General features: G+C 37.6%; 1 protein-coding gene across 4 annotated transcripts in view; it reads right to left on the minus strand.

The window, feature by feature from the left end:
* The window catches only part of diaph2 (diaphanous-related formin 2), a 739,556-nt gene that overhangs the window by 423,469 nt on the left and 298,977 nt on the right, over nt 1-17,110 (minus strand). For all 4 annotated transcript variants that reach the window (XM_060832634.1, XM_060832633.1, XM_060832630.1 and 1 more), the window contains 5 exons: nt 16,431-16,549; nt 13,822-13,938; nt 12,873-12,991; nt 10,948-11,012; nt 7,709-7,813 (listed from right to left, as the gene is read on the minus strand). In XM_060832634.1, coding sequence (XP_060688617.1) covers nt 7,709-7,813; nt 10,948-11,012; nt 12,873-12,991; nt 13,822-13,938; nt 16,431-16,549 — 525 coding nt within the window. The remainder of the gene's footprint in view (nt 1-7,708; nt 7,814-10,947; nt 11,013-12,872; nt 12,992-13,821; nt 13,939-16,430; nt 16,550-17,110) is intronic.

Raw genomic sequence — 17,110 nt, forward strand, 5'->3', positions numbered from 1 at the left:
ACCAGAATACACGAACATCAACTAGCCACAAAAATGACATGACCCACTCTCACTAGTATCCTTACATACGGATGAGGAAGGACACCACTTCGACTAGGACAACACATCCATCCAAGGATAAGGCAAACAGTGACACACATGAGAATTCCGAGAAGAATGATATTCCAACTGGAACTCTGTCAACAAACACATTGACTTAGGTCACCCCTTGAGAAAAAGATCAGGAATTGGCATCACCATAAGAAATGACGTCACCACAGGAAATGACATCACCAACCCAAGGAAACCAAACACATGAATAGAAAGCAGGCTACACGACCAGTGCTTCATCTGGAGGCTCACTGGAGATGCTACTTAGTATGGTGATGAAATGTCTGAAAAACCTTCCAGCTCAGCGAGCAAACCTCAACCTGAGCTACAAATCTTCTCAAAATTCATTAATGTGAAAACTCCACAAAGACAGTCAGTAGAGGCTGGAATCGAACCCAGGTCCCTGGTACTGTGTAGCAGCAGTACGAACCACTGAGCTTTCTGGCCCACTTCTTTACATACTAGTTAGTGTTACAATTTGACTGTATGCAGGTAGAAAATAGGTGACTTCTTAGCACTAAAGGAAAGCCAGGCAGGTACAGGGGGACTCCCTTGAGTGCATCTCACACTCCGACCATCATACCTTTCTGAATACGGATGATAGTATTGATTCTACAATGGAGTGCAGCCAAAGCCAAGACTTGGACACCATGGATTGCTCAGTTGCACTGATGAGAGTGGGATAGAGGGAGGAGAAGATTCAGAAATGAACAGCAATGAGGAAATTGAGAAGGGAACGTACAGGCTACATCAGCAGCCCAGAATGGTATGTTACCTCTAGGTGCATGGTCAAGGATATATTGAGCAGCTGCAGAACATTCTGAGGGGGTGGTTAAATGGCCAGGAGTTATGACAAGTGAGATTACGTCTATACTATTAATGCATGGACCCAGGTAATGTTTCAGGAAACTAGGTTCGAATCCTACCATAGCAGATGGTAAAATTTGAATTCAGTAAAAAAAAACTAGAATTAACAGTGTGATGATGACCTTGAAACCAATGTTGAACAGGGTCAAGGGGCTGAAGTGCCTACTCCTGTTCCTATGTTCATAGTTCTTATCAGCACCAATGACACAGATAGGGAGAAGAATGAGGTCCTGCAGACAGAATTCATGGAGCTCAGAAACCAAAAAGCAAGCTGAACTTTGAAGGTGATAAATCCGGGAGTACTCTAGGTGCCATGTGCTAATATGAAATTGACCATCACAGACCCAAACAAACAAACAAAACACGACCAGAAACTGTAGCCTCTCTCCCCTACATCAAAGTCATCTCGGAAATGATTGTATGGCCTACAATTATGCAGATGACCACAATATCACTGCCCACTCTACACTAGTGAGAGATGCTCTTCGCCTCTTCGATTCTGATTCAAGAAACGCGGCCAAATGCTATAAAACAAAAATCATATTAACCAACACTACCTCATCCAGCTCCCAACCTTGTCCAGCCAACATACCCAAAGATCTGCAGATCAAATATCAGCTTATTCAGACACATGAAGATGCACAGCAGAAATTTATGACATAATGTAGACATCATCCATAAAGTAACTGACAGTTAAGTGAATTTAGACTGTTGATACAAGTTGCAGACAAGCTTCTCGTCTGAAAAATTAAAGGCCAAGGAATAAATGAAAAGTTGATGGATACAAAGTTGACATCGTGATGGATGACAGACAGTAGTGGTGAATGGTTGTTTTTCAGATTGGGGAAGATATTTCATGAGATTATCCACAAGTCAGCTTTAGGACATGGGTATACAGGACACAATTTCAAAAGCTTTGGATGATACCTCGTTGTCCCCATTTTGTGTATGTAATGGTAAATCTCAAAAGGAAAGTGTTGGAAGAATTAGTGGATCAGTGGCAAGTGGGATTTAATACAGATACGTCTGAAATGATTAAATGGGGTTAGGATCTACCCAACACTGTTAGACTGCAAGGTGAAGAACAATTCAGTCAAGGCTCTCAGAAGGTAAGTGGAAAGTCATCCAAAGAGAAGGTACATATAAAGCGAAGGGAAAAAAAGCAGGAAAAAAAGCAACTGGGGGTTGCCGTTTGCTGAGACTGGGACTGGGAGTCCATCGTTAGATTTGGGAGTTCCATCTGCCAGGAGTGGAAAGTCTTGGAGAGAGGAAAAGAGGCAGCCTCAAGAGGGTTGGGGGGCAGAAGGAGGCTGCAATATGGGTATGGAGGTAGAGGGAGGCTGCACCAGAAAGAGGACAGTTTATTTTTTATAGATATTTTTATTGGGAATTTAACATTTTGACAAATTTACAAAAATAAGCAGAATTTTCAAGCACAAACATTAATATAAAAAATAGATCTTAAATATATAATCATCAAAATTCAACTAATCCACAATCATCCAGAGTGTATAGTTGAGTTGCTTACATCCTTCAAATAAGAGAAAATGTTCTCTAATACACTCATAACAGTATGATAAAAAGGAAGCTATTTCCAAACAATAAGAACAAACAAAAAAAAATTAAACATGTTTGAATGGAGATCTTCCCCCTTGTTCTCAGGGGGCCTTACTACCTTTCCAACGTTCCACCATATCCTCTACCAAACAGTGTCCCACCCTCGACCCGGGCGCTCCTTAATAGGATTTAGATATAATACCGAGCTAGAGTTAACAGTGAGCGCCGCACCCCCTCCCAACCCATACCTGAGTATATCTAATAGCATCAATGCCACGTACAAACACACATAACTATAAAATTACAACTCCAACAGATTACAGTTAAGTATAATAACATAGCAAGGAAGACAACCCCGCTCCCAGAGGCAAAAGTAAAGTAGAATAAAGTATCCATTTCTCCCCACGGAGTGAGAGAGAGGCAAGCCAACATAAATTGTCTCTTACGATTTATTTAACCGAGTCTAAAAGTTTCTTGGCCTCTTCCGATGATCTAAAATTATACTCGGATCCTTCGTGGGTAAAGCATAACGTCGCTGGGTAGCGTAAGGTGTATTGAATATCTAAGTCCCTTAAACATTTCTTCACCTCATCAAACGCCTTCCTTCTTCGTGCCAAAGCCGGGGAGAAGTCCTGAAATAACATAATCTTGGATCCTTCATGAATCATAGCTTTAGGATCCTTTCCAAGCTTTCTGGAGGCATCCAGGAGTATCTGCCTCTCCCGATAACTCTGCAGCCGGAACAGGACCGGGCGTGGGCGCTGGTTTGGGCCAGATCCGCGTACTGCGACCCGGTAGGCCCACTCCACCCTTACCCGGTCAGTTTCAGCCCCCAGGTTTAAACGCTGGGGCAGCCATCGCTCCAGAAATACTACTAACTGTTCTTTCCCTTCTTGCTCTTGAAGGCCCAGCAACCGAATATTTTTTCTCCGATTTCTATTATCCAGGTCATCCATGTAGATTTCAAAGGCCCTGATTCTCTGCTCAAGAGCTCGCACCTGTTCTGCAGCTGTTTGAGCTGCAGCCTCGGAGGTCGTGGCCTTTAGTTCCGCCCCCTCCACTCGGCCCTGCAGCTCCTCCATGGTTTGATTCTGTTTCTGCAGCTTTTCTTCGAATGCATTCCATCTCTGTCGGGATTCTGCGATGAAATTGACGAGTGTCGATTCCAATCTAGCAATCATCTCTACAAGGCCTGTTTTTACATCAGCTGCAGCCAGAGGAGAGGAGGGTGGGGGAGGGGTCTTTGTTTTCTGAGAGCTGCGGGGTCCCTTTGATTTACTCATTATCCACTCAGTATTAGACTATTTAAATATAATATTCAGCAGCTAATTAAGATTAAAGAAATTTTTTGGGTGGTTTGGCAAGTGTGGTGGGGGCAGGAAACCCACTTTACCCAGGTTTTGGGAAGGGCTCTGTAGACTCAGACTTGCTGAGTCGCCGCCATCTTGGATCTCCGTCAGAGGACAGTTTTAACTGAGTCAATTGGGATTCAAAGAAACTTGAAATCACTGGAGAGAACTAACTCCTTTCAAGTGCATGTGGAATCTCTAGTTCAAAGTTGCACAAGTTTGACAGTGACAATCAAACATAGTAGATTCTGTAATATTGACTGTAATGTTAACGAGTTCTGAGATTAAGACCTAAGATGCAGTAAAAAGGTTAGTAATTGCCCGGCGAAAATATTCCAGCTTTGCGCATAAATGATGAAAACATATTAGCTCTGACCTTTCCAATCTACGAAACTTGTGTTTAAGGTGATGGTGTTGTGCATACAGAAACATGCCAGTTCTTCTAAAAAAAATTTCTAGTGCCAAATTATGCCTGTTGTTTTGTATGAATATAAACATGTATCACACAGGAATTTAATATTCTCTATACATGCTGTGACTTGAATTTTAATGGACAATTGATTACTACTAAAGATATTTACAATTCTTTAATCTGTTTTTTGCAAACCAATTTACCCCATATGTCAACATAAATACAGAACATATTGTTATTAAATGAAAGCATTACCTAAAATGTTACTGAATAAAAATTAAAACATAGCCTCCAAAAAACACAAACTCCCAAACCTCTTTCTTCACCTGAACAGGTTATTCCTTTAGTTACATGTCAGCTTGGCCTGTTTGCTCCATGTATAATAATTCACATGTAAATGGCATTTGTTACTGTCACTGTTTAATTTAAACATTTTGCAATTTTCTTCGAATTGCCTCAGTCCACCTTATGTAGTGATAGGAATTAGATAATTGGATATGATGTGGAGGTGCCAGTGTTGGACTGGGGTGGACAAGATCAAAAGGCACATGACACCAGTCAAACAGCTTAATTTGAAATCACAAGCTTTTGAAGCACTATTCTTTCATTAGGTGAAGTGGAGAGCAATGGGGCAAAGAGTTTATAATCAGAGACATCAAAACATCACACAAATGGATTGAGTAGTGTGTCGACAGGCTGAATAGGTCTCTGCAGGTGATCAAAAGTGTCAGACGGTGTGAGTAAAGTGTCCACAGCTGAACAGCAAGTGAAGGGATGACCTATAATTTAATTAATTGAGGCAGAGAGATAATTACAAAACAAAGGTAAGGTGGTGCTAGAGCAAACCAAATAATTAGAATAACATGCTAGGTAAGAGTCGCATGCTAAGGGTCTAACCAAAGTAACAAGTAACCCAAAACTATATAATCCAATCAATTAATTGGATTATAGGGTGATCCATTCACTTGTTATTCAGCTGTTGACACTTTACTCACACCATTTGTATCACCTTATGATCTCTCTGATTATAAACTGGGTGCTCTCTTCACTTCACCTGAAGAAGGGGCTGCACTTTGAAAGCTTGTGATTTCAAATAAACCTGCTGAACTACAATCTGGTGTCATAAGAGTTTTGACCATATAATTGGATAGATTTTCATATTTTTGAAATGCAGATATATAAAATGCAAACACCAATCCCAGTAAAGAGGGAATTTTCATAAAAAGATCAGTTTCTTACACTTTCAGGTGCATTCTTTATTCAAAATCTTGTCATAGTTTTACCAATCTGATATACTGTATTTCCTCAAATATCCCTGAAATCCATCATGTACCAAATCTATTAATGTCCCCTCTGTGATTCCTCCAACAACTATACCAAAGTTAACTGGACTTGACCTATCTTTGATAAAGCATACAAAGTACATTTATATTATTCCTGATTACGGATTCTCCCAATTTTTGCATCATGTCATGCAAGTTGCTGGTCTGCAGTTAAACTTTGCTTTGTTGAACAACAGGTTAATTTTTTATACTCTAATCCTATAGCCAGCTTCTAGCATGTGCTTAAACAACATTTTTCTTCAGTGGAAAACAACCTTATCTGTTTAAGCATTCACTTTAATCCCATTATTATATCATTAAACATTTTTTCCTTGCATTTTTCTATCCTATACCACGAACTTTGCATTTTCTCCATTGAAGAGGAGTCAAAATATTAGGGTAATTTTTCAGTGTCTATTCACATTTTCTATCATCATTTAGTAGTATATTAATTGGACCCACCTGTTCTTTGTGCGGATTTTTAAAACGTACTTACAAACCAATTTTGTTCATTCTCATGATACCAGCTGCAGATCTTTATCCCTGTATTTACAATTCTGGTTCTGCTAATCTGTCATTGCTTTGTTTGCCTAATATTCAATCTTGGCCTGCCTTTCATACTTAAACCTTTTCTATTTTATTTATTACTAGTCCAATCTAGTTTCATAAACCAAGATTATATCACCCCAGGAACATCCTTTGCCTTTCAATGGCATGCATTTATCTTACAAGCCACCTTCATGAATAGATTTGGCAGATTTACCAATAATAATAATTCCTACCAAATGCAATAAATCTCTTAATTATTTCTCGGGAAATTAATCTCATTCTAAATTCAAGACCAAAGTCTCTGACCCTTTTTCTCTGAAATATCTAAAACATAGCCACCCTTTCGCACCACGGATTTTTAAGGCACTTCTCCCCTAACATTCACAGGAAACTAATCCTGTTATTTTAAAAGATCCTTTGCTGTACTGATGCTTGCTGAGAATCATGTGTTCTCAAGATGCACTCTCCATGTGCAGTTATACCATGTGTTTTGACAAAAGCTTTGGATGGAAAGAGAAATTCCCACAATAACCCTTCCTAGCGAATTCAATTCAGGAATTTAGAAATTGCCTGATTGGAAAAAAAGGAAGCGGTCCATCAAGACTTGTAAAACAGCTTTGGACTGGCCCCTGATGCGCATTTAAGAAACAGCAGGATAGTCAGTTGTTTGATAACTTAAATGGGTGACATTTTCTGTAAATGAGAGTGCCAGCTGCTGACTGAATGGGATTTAGACAATGTCACTTTCAATTTCCTACCAAACAAGTTTTAGAATCTTGTTAACCTGTTGTATGATCCTTTCAGTCACTCAAGTTCATTCCTTTTGAAAGTTTTAGTCTCTGCAAGGATCTCACTATATTCTACTCAGGCTACTTTTCCACTGTAGTTGAAGAAATTATGAATTTTGATTGCATATTAATTTCCTGTTATGCACAACAATTCAAGTTACCAAAGTTTCTTAGAAAGCACGTTCCAGACCAGAATCTATGACATCTCCAAGGACAAGAGCAGCAGATACACAGGATCCTCACCACTGGCAAATTTCCCTCCAAGCCATTCCACTTTCTGATTTGGAAATATTCTCAAGGACAATTATGATTTGATTTAATTTAATTTATTGTTTTCACATGTACCTAATTTCAGTAAAAAGTTTTGTTTTGCGAGCAGTACAGGCAGATCATAGCAAACAAGGACATACAGGTCATAGGGTGCCTAAACATAGTGAGGCATATAAAGTTATGACTGCTTGGGAGGTGTACAAAAGCAAGGTCAACATTAGCTTTGAAATTAGAGGGTGTCCGTGCAGCAATCTGATAACAGCAGGGAAGAAGCGGTTCTTGAAACTGTTGCCTTTTATGTTCAAACTTGACTGGCAATAAATTTTGGCTGAACTAGTAACACCCAGATCCCACAAACTGATTTTTTTCAAAAAATTACTATCACTATGACATGCATTGAAAACAAAATATGGTTCTCCAAAAATGTAAAATTTATTCTCAATACATTCTGACCTTACTCACATTATTCAACTGTTCTTGTGTTGCAAAGCATATATTTATTACCTCTGCTTCCAACTGATGGAGTTTTGTTTCAAGCTCTTTGATTTTTTCATCTTTTTTTTGACTTTCAGCCTGTGCCTCCTGTCTTGCTGTAAATTCTTCATCAAACTGAAACACATATCAGTGAGGCCTTCAAGACATGCTCAGTTTAATCACAAAATACACACATGTACTGATATACACAGTTATATTTTATATACATATCATCTAAATAAAACAGTTTGCTTTATTTTTCATATTCCAACTAACAAGCACACTTTTGGCAGTCTACTTTCTTGTTTCTATTCAACTTGATGAGTTTTATCACAGATGATTCCCAACATATAATACTCTCCATTAGCAACTGGATATTTCCAAAAATGTATCATTCTTGATTGTAAGGAAGGAGGATCAAAACACACTACAATCCAAAAATAAGCATTGCAAATAGCAGAATGATAATTGCCACAACTGCCAAGCTCTGTAAAGATCAACTTTAAATGAATGTCAGCCAGTAAATCTTTGGAAAGAGATGCATCACTTTAGTTTACAGATAATATAACCATATTAAATCACAAGGATATTAGTGCTCCCTGAAACGCTACTAAATCAGCTAATTAACTTGCACGATGAACAGATTCAAGAATGCCCACAACTCAGTAAATCAAATAAGGGCCCAGATGGGATATGCATGTCAGTACGCCTATGGATCCCAGTATCGCAATCTCCAAAAGAATAGCTCTAGAAGTTTAAGATTTCAAAGTGAAATTTCTGTGTGTTCTAAACACTCAAAAAAAAATCCATTTAAATCAGAAAACTCTGCTACAATTAAAACTTATGCAGGAAAATTCAGAACATTAAAACCCAAATGAAACTATTGGGTAACTATTAACCTGATCCCCCAACTTATTAAATACACTCGCAACTGCAACTCTCCTCCAGGCCTCGTACATCCCCTAGACTTGGATCCAACATATCACTTCTCCCTGGACCAGCAATACCGTTCCTACACCACTGAACCAGAAATCCACCCTCCCACACTGCTGGAATTGACATCCACCCCTTTCCAGAGGCCTGACAACACCCCACCTCCCCTCCAAGACCCAATGCAACGTCTCTTTCTGCTAGCTCCAGGGTGTGACACACCACTCTGTCTCCACAAGACTTGACAACCCAACATTCTCACTCACCCACCTCATCAAGGTTAATTCACCAACTCCCTCCCATCCCAGTCCACTCCAAATGCTCAATTATACTGGGTACCCTACCCAAATGGCAACATAACCTCATGTTTATATTACAGATTATATTCCAATAAGCCCGTTCAGAGGTGTCATTACACACCTCTCGTATGTGGGACTGAACCTAGGTCTCCTGTTTCAGAGGTAGAGTGATGTCACTGCACCACAAGGGCATCTCATGCCTACCTTACACATGTAGCCTTTCACTGGAGCTTTTCTAAATTGCTGTCTGAGCAGTGGGACATTTAAATCAAAGGTGGTGGAAACAACTGCCATGCAGAAGAGGGCATGATTATTTTATTCCGACTATCCTTCACAAGGACATTCTCCAGAAATTGGAAGCTCTATCTTTATGGGAGGATATTGGAGCAGAGTGACAATCTGACTGTGATTGGGCTGGACTTTCCAAGGAGTGACAATGTGATTAAAGCTAACATTGATCTTCAAGTGCACTTGAAAAAAATTAGACAAATGTAAAAATCAGGCGAAACTTGGTTCAAAAAATTTAACGTTATACCCTGTCACGCCATGATATGGTCCTGAAGTAGAAAAAGCTCTATAATCAATAAGACACAAAGCCTATTTCAAGACAATGAAAAAGCAAGTCCTCAAGGCACTCCTTTTTGATCACTGTAAAGAATAACGACTCGTTGCAATTCATTCTGCAACAGGACATTAGTGTGGAACCACTTTATCTCACCCATTCTACAATCACTATGCTTTAGAAACTCAAAGCTGGTGTTACTCAATCACTATTTAAAAGAGTAATACAGGAATGAAAAATTTAGACAAAAGAACAGTACAACAGCACTGTCATTTTTAGGTGTTTCATTACATTAAGGAATGGGCATGAGAGCCAGAGAATGTGCACAAAATAGATTCACCAGCGTGATCTTGAGAATTAGAAATATGTAAGTAGAAACTTCAGAGACTACATCCATTGGCTCCAAAATGTTAAGTGGATATTTTAGAAAAGAATTTTATCATCATAAATAGGCTTTCCTTGAGCAAACCAAGAATAACAATTCCTTCCATTTGGAGAATTAATGATGAGGAGTAATATGCAATTTTACTAGAAGAGGGAGGAGAGAAATTAGGACAGATTCATTTATGGACAGGCTTTTTTTGGAGCCTAGACTGCTTAACAAAATAATGTCTGAAGCTGAGACAAATAGGGAGAGAACAAGGTGGTGGCATAATTTTACATTTCTTCAGCAAAGAACTGGCAAAGACACGATGGATCTAAAGGATTGTCTCTGCTCAAAACATTGATCCTTTTTGCATTCATTTATCAAATATTTTTCCTACTCCCTTAACTTTATGGTGTCCTAGCTCTGGCCTCTCAATAACAAAAAAATGTAACTTTCTGGACGAAACACATCATTCATATTATTGGGAGAGTTGAGTTTCATCATACTTGGATTCAGCCCTGCATCTGAGATTTTTCTTCAACCTGCTCACTGCAAACTAAATTCAATTAGCAGTTCACTACAATGAACAGATATAAATATACATTTGAATGAAGAAATTTGAGGAAGTGTTGGTAATCGAGTAGGAAGATACAATTAAACAAATAGCTCTTTGATGAAGAACATAAAGGTGCAAATGATAAATGTCTTCCTCCTTTATTTAAAACTTGTGCGATTCCTAAAGACTTAGGAGGGTAGATATAATTCTGAAAAAGCTATCGTTCTTGTGACAGAACAGTATAAAAGCAAATAGACAGAATTGCCTAATTAAATAATTTTTTGTAGGGTTTCTACTTTCTAATCTCTTTCTGTAATCCTGAGAGTATTCTTCTCAAATTGAAGACTCAGGACATTCTGATGTATATGTAATGCTGATGTCTGTAATATGGGACAAATTGTGGATTGACCTTATTAACATAACATGAACTTGAAGAAAAGTCGCCACTCCATTCACTTTTTTTTTTACTTTCGTTGATGACCACACGAAAAATACACAACTTTTTCAATAACATATGTAGCAAATTATGGCTTCAATTTTTTTTCTGCTACCTACCTTTTTGGAAAATTCTAATGCCTTTTGTTCACTTTCTTCTACTTTTGCTTTGTCAACACATTGATCTGTGGAGATAGACCAATTGATTATGTGTTCACACTTTCATTGCGTCTTACAAGAAGAAACTGTATTTGAGCTGAACTCCAAATTCCTTTACACAGTCAATATTTGTGTGAAGGTTACATATAAATCTTCATAATCCACCATCAAATAAAAACAGTTCACCCGCCTGCGATGGAGTTTGGTTTTACAAGCTATAAAAAATACTCATGAGCATGGTATGTCAAACCCAATAAAATGCACACACAGTAATAATATGGAGTAATTGAACATTGTTCTGGAAGTTTGCTAATCCCAGACTATTAAAGTCTTTACTGTTGTATGACCAATCATTTAATGGTGGGAATAACTTGTAAGAATTCTACCTAATATTCCTGGAAACCTCCATTAGAAAGTCAAGGATCTTCTTATTGTGCGATGTAGCATTAAAAATCATAGCACTTGTGAAAATATCAAAATTTCTATTAAAGTGCATATATTTCAACTAAGGAATATGCTGAACTGAATCTGAATAAAATTAACATAGTTAATGCAAGCATCTTTCAGTTAATTTCACAATTTATTCCAAATTTCAGCATTATTCAAATCTAATGAAGCAAGAGAATGACTAAGTGTTTTTGAATGCTTTCCAGGGTCTCATCATTCTGTATTTTCTGGCATCATCTGAATGCTAGTTAGGTTCAGCAAGAATTCACTCATTCCAAAACCTGGCTGTGCGTGGACATCCACAAATAGGCATTTATGCTCCAACTTATTTGGGTTGAATTTTTATCCAATAGTTAACTCGACTGAGAAAAGAATGTTTGGCAGGATTTTCTGAGGAGTAACAATCACACACATTGTTGCTCTGCACTTTACAAATCCAAAGAGTCCGTAGATCTAACAGAAGAGCCCACAATGAGGGCTCTTTCAGGAGTGTGTAGAATGCTAAGTGACTATGCAGTAGGGTACCGAATGGGTAAAGTGACAGAAGTTAATGTTGCAATCTGTTCTGGCACATTGAGAATCATGCATGGAACATCAGAGCATTTGCAAACGAGCTCAAAGGGAACACTGGTGCTGGGATGCGAGGTGGCAAGTGGACCAAGTATGCAATGGATTGCCGAAACATCAGGTACAAACGTTTAACAACACGGGGTGGGAGATGCCAGTGCCCTTTTCGCAGGAGATGGGGTGTGTTTGCATCAGAGCAAGAAAGGAGTAAAGGGGTGCAGTGTCAGTACAGGAGAAGGTGTTGTCAGGTTATGGGGGTGTCAAGTCCAAAGTAGGTGGGCTGGGAAAAGCAGTGAGCTACCTTGGGGGATTAATTGAATAGTTTGTCAGGAGTCAGACCATGTAAGTAACATTTTTGAGTAACTATTTACATAACTGCAATTAAACACAGACAGTCATAGAGATCCAGACATAGAGAACTGTCCAGTAGAATATTCCACATTTCAGGAGTCTCCCTCAATGGGGACCCTGGGGGTTTCACATGTGAAACATCTGTTGCAGAAATGATCATCTCGTCATTAGAAAGTCTGGGCCATTAATTTGCGTTGCACAGCATTTTGTCACTGCAGAGATAAGAGCAAAGATCTGTACCCTTCAATCAGATCTATGCGGTATTACTCAATTCTACCACATTGGCTGATTCACTGATAACTAAATTAGCTACTTAATTCATCAGTTCATGAAAATGTTTATTTATTAAACAGTCTTATTTTATTTCAAAGTATGTCATACTATTATCTTCGTGTTTTTGGAACTTCCACATAATTACAGCTGAGAATCAAGCAATAGAAAACTCGAGCATTATAAAAACTTCAAAATTGGTAACACAGTTTAAATATTCAATCAAAAGCTGAACAAGTATTCAAACATACCTATAAGATGACAAAAATCTACATCTAATCGTTTACGGTATTCAAAGTCAGGATCTACTCCATTCCGATGCAATACTATCTGGGATACACATTCTTCAATAATCTTGTAATACTGAGGTCTAGAAGCACAATAATACAGAAAATGATTTTCATGTAGGACTAATCAGAAGCAGCACAACACAAAACCTCACTAAAGGTCTTAACACTGAATTCAAAAGTGCATTCAATAAACTGAGCAAAAGATTCATACTCAATCACATCATGTTCAAGCTGAGAACATTTCAAAAAATATCCTACCCAAGACTTGCACATATGGTGTTAAAAAAATTTGAGGCTCTATTAGAAAAATCAAACCTTAACCAGCTTGCAAAGAATTGGATTGGGTATCAATGTCTTTTCAAAATAAAGGATAAATTAATAACTTGCATTGAAATATTTATTAGATTTGAAAGTTATGCTCTATTCTCCACTAAAAATCAGATGCAATCACTAGATCTTCACATTTCCATTTATTTCATAAACTGTTTATTTTAGAAAGCCAATTTTAATTACTTCATAGTAACAAGACTCTTTTTTTCTATTTGCGGAAGCAGAAACATAAAAGAATCAAATACCATAGAATAAAGTAGGAGGAAAAAAATTCATAGCTTCTCAGGTTTGACTTCCATATCCTTGTCTACATTTTCAATAATGATGAAAATTATACTTTCCTTTTGTGTCAATTACTCCAATCTAGGTTGGATACATTACTCTTACAAAATTCGCTTGGATGAACTGAACATAACCTGTTCAAAAGCCATATTCACCAAGGATGATACTGTGTACTACAAAAATTGGACATCTCATCTATTTACACAAACTATTATTGAAATGATGAATATTTGGTTATTGTCATAACACTGGATTGGAATTCAAAATATCAAAAATTCCACTCAGAGCGATCTCTCACCTGACATAATAATCATTCCTGATGAGCAGTAGATGTTGCAGCAGTGAGAGAAAATAATTCTCCGCTGCAGTGTCCTTCACCATATTAGAGAGCAGATGGTACACTTCATTCATGTCAGTACTTCGGAAGTTAAGAATAAAAAGCTAATAAAGTGTGCATTAGATTTTATTTACATGTACAACATTAGGAAATAAAGTAACACCCAACATACTTCCAATTCCAGTAAAAAAAAGTTAAGTTCACACCTAGAAGTATAAAACTTGAGAATACTTATCCAATACTGATTTCTGTCTGCTCGATTGTGGCATCTGATACTGAGATGAGTTTCAGAATCCAAATCTTCTCATCACCAAGACTGCCTATTTTCACCTTTCTAGCACCATTGTACTCTGACTCATCACATCGGCTGCTAAAATCCTCATCTGTTCCTTTATTGCTTCTATACTCAACAAATCTAACATACTTCTGAATGGATATGCACACAGTGCCAAAATACGCTTGAAAGCATTTAAACCTCCACGAATTATCACCTTAGAGTCACTTTGTCTGGCAACAATTCAATTTAAAACTTCACATTTTCATCTTCAAATCCCTCCATGGAATCGCTTCCCTGATTGATATAAAATTCTCCAGCCTTACAGCCCTTTGAAATCTCTTCACACGTCTAAGTCTGGCCTCTTCAGCACCTCAAGTTCCACCATGAGCAACTGCGCCTTTATCTTTGGATGTTACTCCAGAGATGTCCAGCCCTCTAAACATTTGTCTCCTCCTTTAGTGGACTTTAAGATGATCTTTCTAAGCCAATTCCTTATCCAGACATTTGGACATCTGTCTTGTATCTTTTCATGTGGTTCATGCTCAAACAGATTTGATACTGTTACTGTGAAGCATCTTTGGATGTTATGATGGCAAAGATGTTATTTACATGGCAATTTTTGGAATAAATAAAACACAGCAAACTATGACAGCAAACTGTTGATACATATAAAAGAGTATATGAAGTAAATCTTTATTTCCTAAAAAAGAGCAGGTTTGCCCTCATGCAGTTCATTTCAAATATAAATCAAAAGAACTTTTAGATATACTTCATCACCAAAAAAGTGAGGCATTTCACTGGGATGAAAAGAGCTGCGGCAGAGACATTATGTTAAACAAACAGTAGCAGGAGAAAGTGAGGACTGCAGATGCTGGAGATCAGAGCTGAAAATGTGTTGCTGGAAAAGCGCAGCAGGTCAGGCAGCATCCAAGGAGCAGGAGAATCGACATTTCAGGCATGAGCCCTTCTTCCTTCGATTCTCCTGCTCCTTGGATGCTACCTGACCTGCTGTGCTTTTCCAGCAACACATTTTCAGCAGTATACAAAAGCAATTGGAGCTAAGAAGCATTGTTTCTTTTCTTTTAACAGAAAGAGCATATCATTAAATGAATGGTTAAGCCAAACTAAACGGAACTGCAAATTAAAGAAAATGTCGACAGAAAATAGAAGAAGTCATGCATATATTCCCTATAACTATGACCAAAGACAACATTTCACAAGAAGGAATAACATGACTAAATGCTGATCCTACTACTGTCAAAGTAATCAGTTTGTTATACTGGTCTCACTTTCATTGACAAACCATTTCATATCCATAGCCCTTTCTTCTATCCATTCAGACCAATAATTTAAAAATGCCATTAACAACTAAACAGACCAGCCATTTTAAATTGTTGGCAAATAAGTTGACATTTGAAATCTTTATAAAAAAGCCCCCAAATCAGGTGCCAACTCACACATCAAGTGTAAAAGTGAATCAAAAGTCACTGTTTTGAAATATCAGCATCTAATGCAAAGAGTGGACATGTTTTAAACTCCCCATACATCTTCAAAACTTGAACCTTTACTCTCAGGTTTCAGAAACTGGTAAATAAAAAATAATGAACTTGAGAGTGAAAAATTGAGTACTAATTAGAGTACAGCATTTCCTGGATGAACAGCAGGTATTATGTTACTCACACAGCAAGTACGTAGTTTTGGGACCATAAAGGTTGTGTCATTTTTTATACAGCAAATTATGGCAATTGTAAGTTTTCTGTAATAGATAATATAAAGATATAACATTTCTGCTTTCTCACTCACTTTCATACATGCAACTAAAAATAAGTTATTGGAAGACACATTGTGAAGCATAGACAAATCATGGTTGCCAAAAATAACAAAAAGAAACAGATTGCATTCGTACAACATATTCGGGAGAAGAATGACTTCAGGGAACATCTCATGAATGGTTTTGTTCATTAACGAGAATCTGCAATTAAAAATACGATTCAGAGACTACTATTTAACCGAAGATGGGTTGGCAGGTCTATTTGTGCCATCACTTTAATTAAGTTAAAAATATAAGTACACTTCTCACATTTAATTGAGTAATAAAATAAAATGCAATTTGTTTCAATAGATAATGAGCTTGCAATGAAATAATCTGTCATTATTTTAACACGACAAAGCTTTCCTACTATAATTTGTTGACAAAACAAATTGGCTCAAAAACCATAAAAGACAGAAAAGAATTGTCACGTTGAAGTGAACTAAACAAAAACAAAAAGAAATAATAATTTGACAAGGATATTCCATCTCAGACCGGATGTCTTCCAGTCGATGTGACACCTCAATGAAGTCTTCTTCTTTGTTTTCATCGAACACTTTTAACTGAATATCTAGTTCTTCATTTTCTTTCTCTTTCAGCACCTAATAAATCCAAAAACACACTCACATACACATCATATGAAAGTTGAAGAACAAAAGGAAGTAGGGTCTGGGCCAGGTTATCACATCAAAGACTTCGATTAATAGATATTAGTAAATTCTTTGTTTATGTTAACAATGCTGCACAGCTCACTTCGAACTTCAATAAGCTTCTTATAGCTGTCCAACCATTAATAAAGAAAGACAAGGAAATGGATTAAACTTGGGCAGTTAAAAGTCAACACAACACTGAATTCAAAGCATTATTTTAAGCATTTCCCTTGCAACTGCAAATACAGCAATTCCTCCAGAACCAATATTCATAAATAAGCTATCGCCATCAAACCAACAGCAAATACTAAGCATACATCATGTCAAGGTGATACTTCCCTTTCAATGGACACCTTGCCAGATACGGAAAAATTTATTGCCGAGGATATGGAACACACAGCAAATCAATGTGAATGATGGGCTGTACTAAGCTTGTCAATTTTGGACACCTGCTTCCACATTCTTCCAGTCTTCAGAGCCAATGCTCCTTCCTAACAGTCTATTACAATAGCT

This window comes from Hemiscyllium ocellatum, chromosome 11 (assembly GCF_020745735.1).
Source record: "Hemiscyllium ocellatum isolate sHemOce1 chromosome 11, sHemOce1.pat.X.cur, whole genome shotgun sequence".
Lineage (NCBI taxonomy): Eukaryota > Metazoa > Chordata > Chondrichthyes > Orectolobiformes > Hemiscylliidae > Hemiscyllium > Hemiscyllium ocellatum.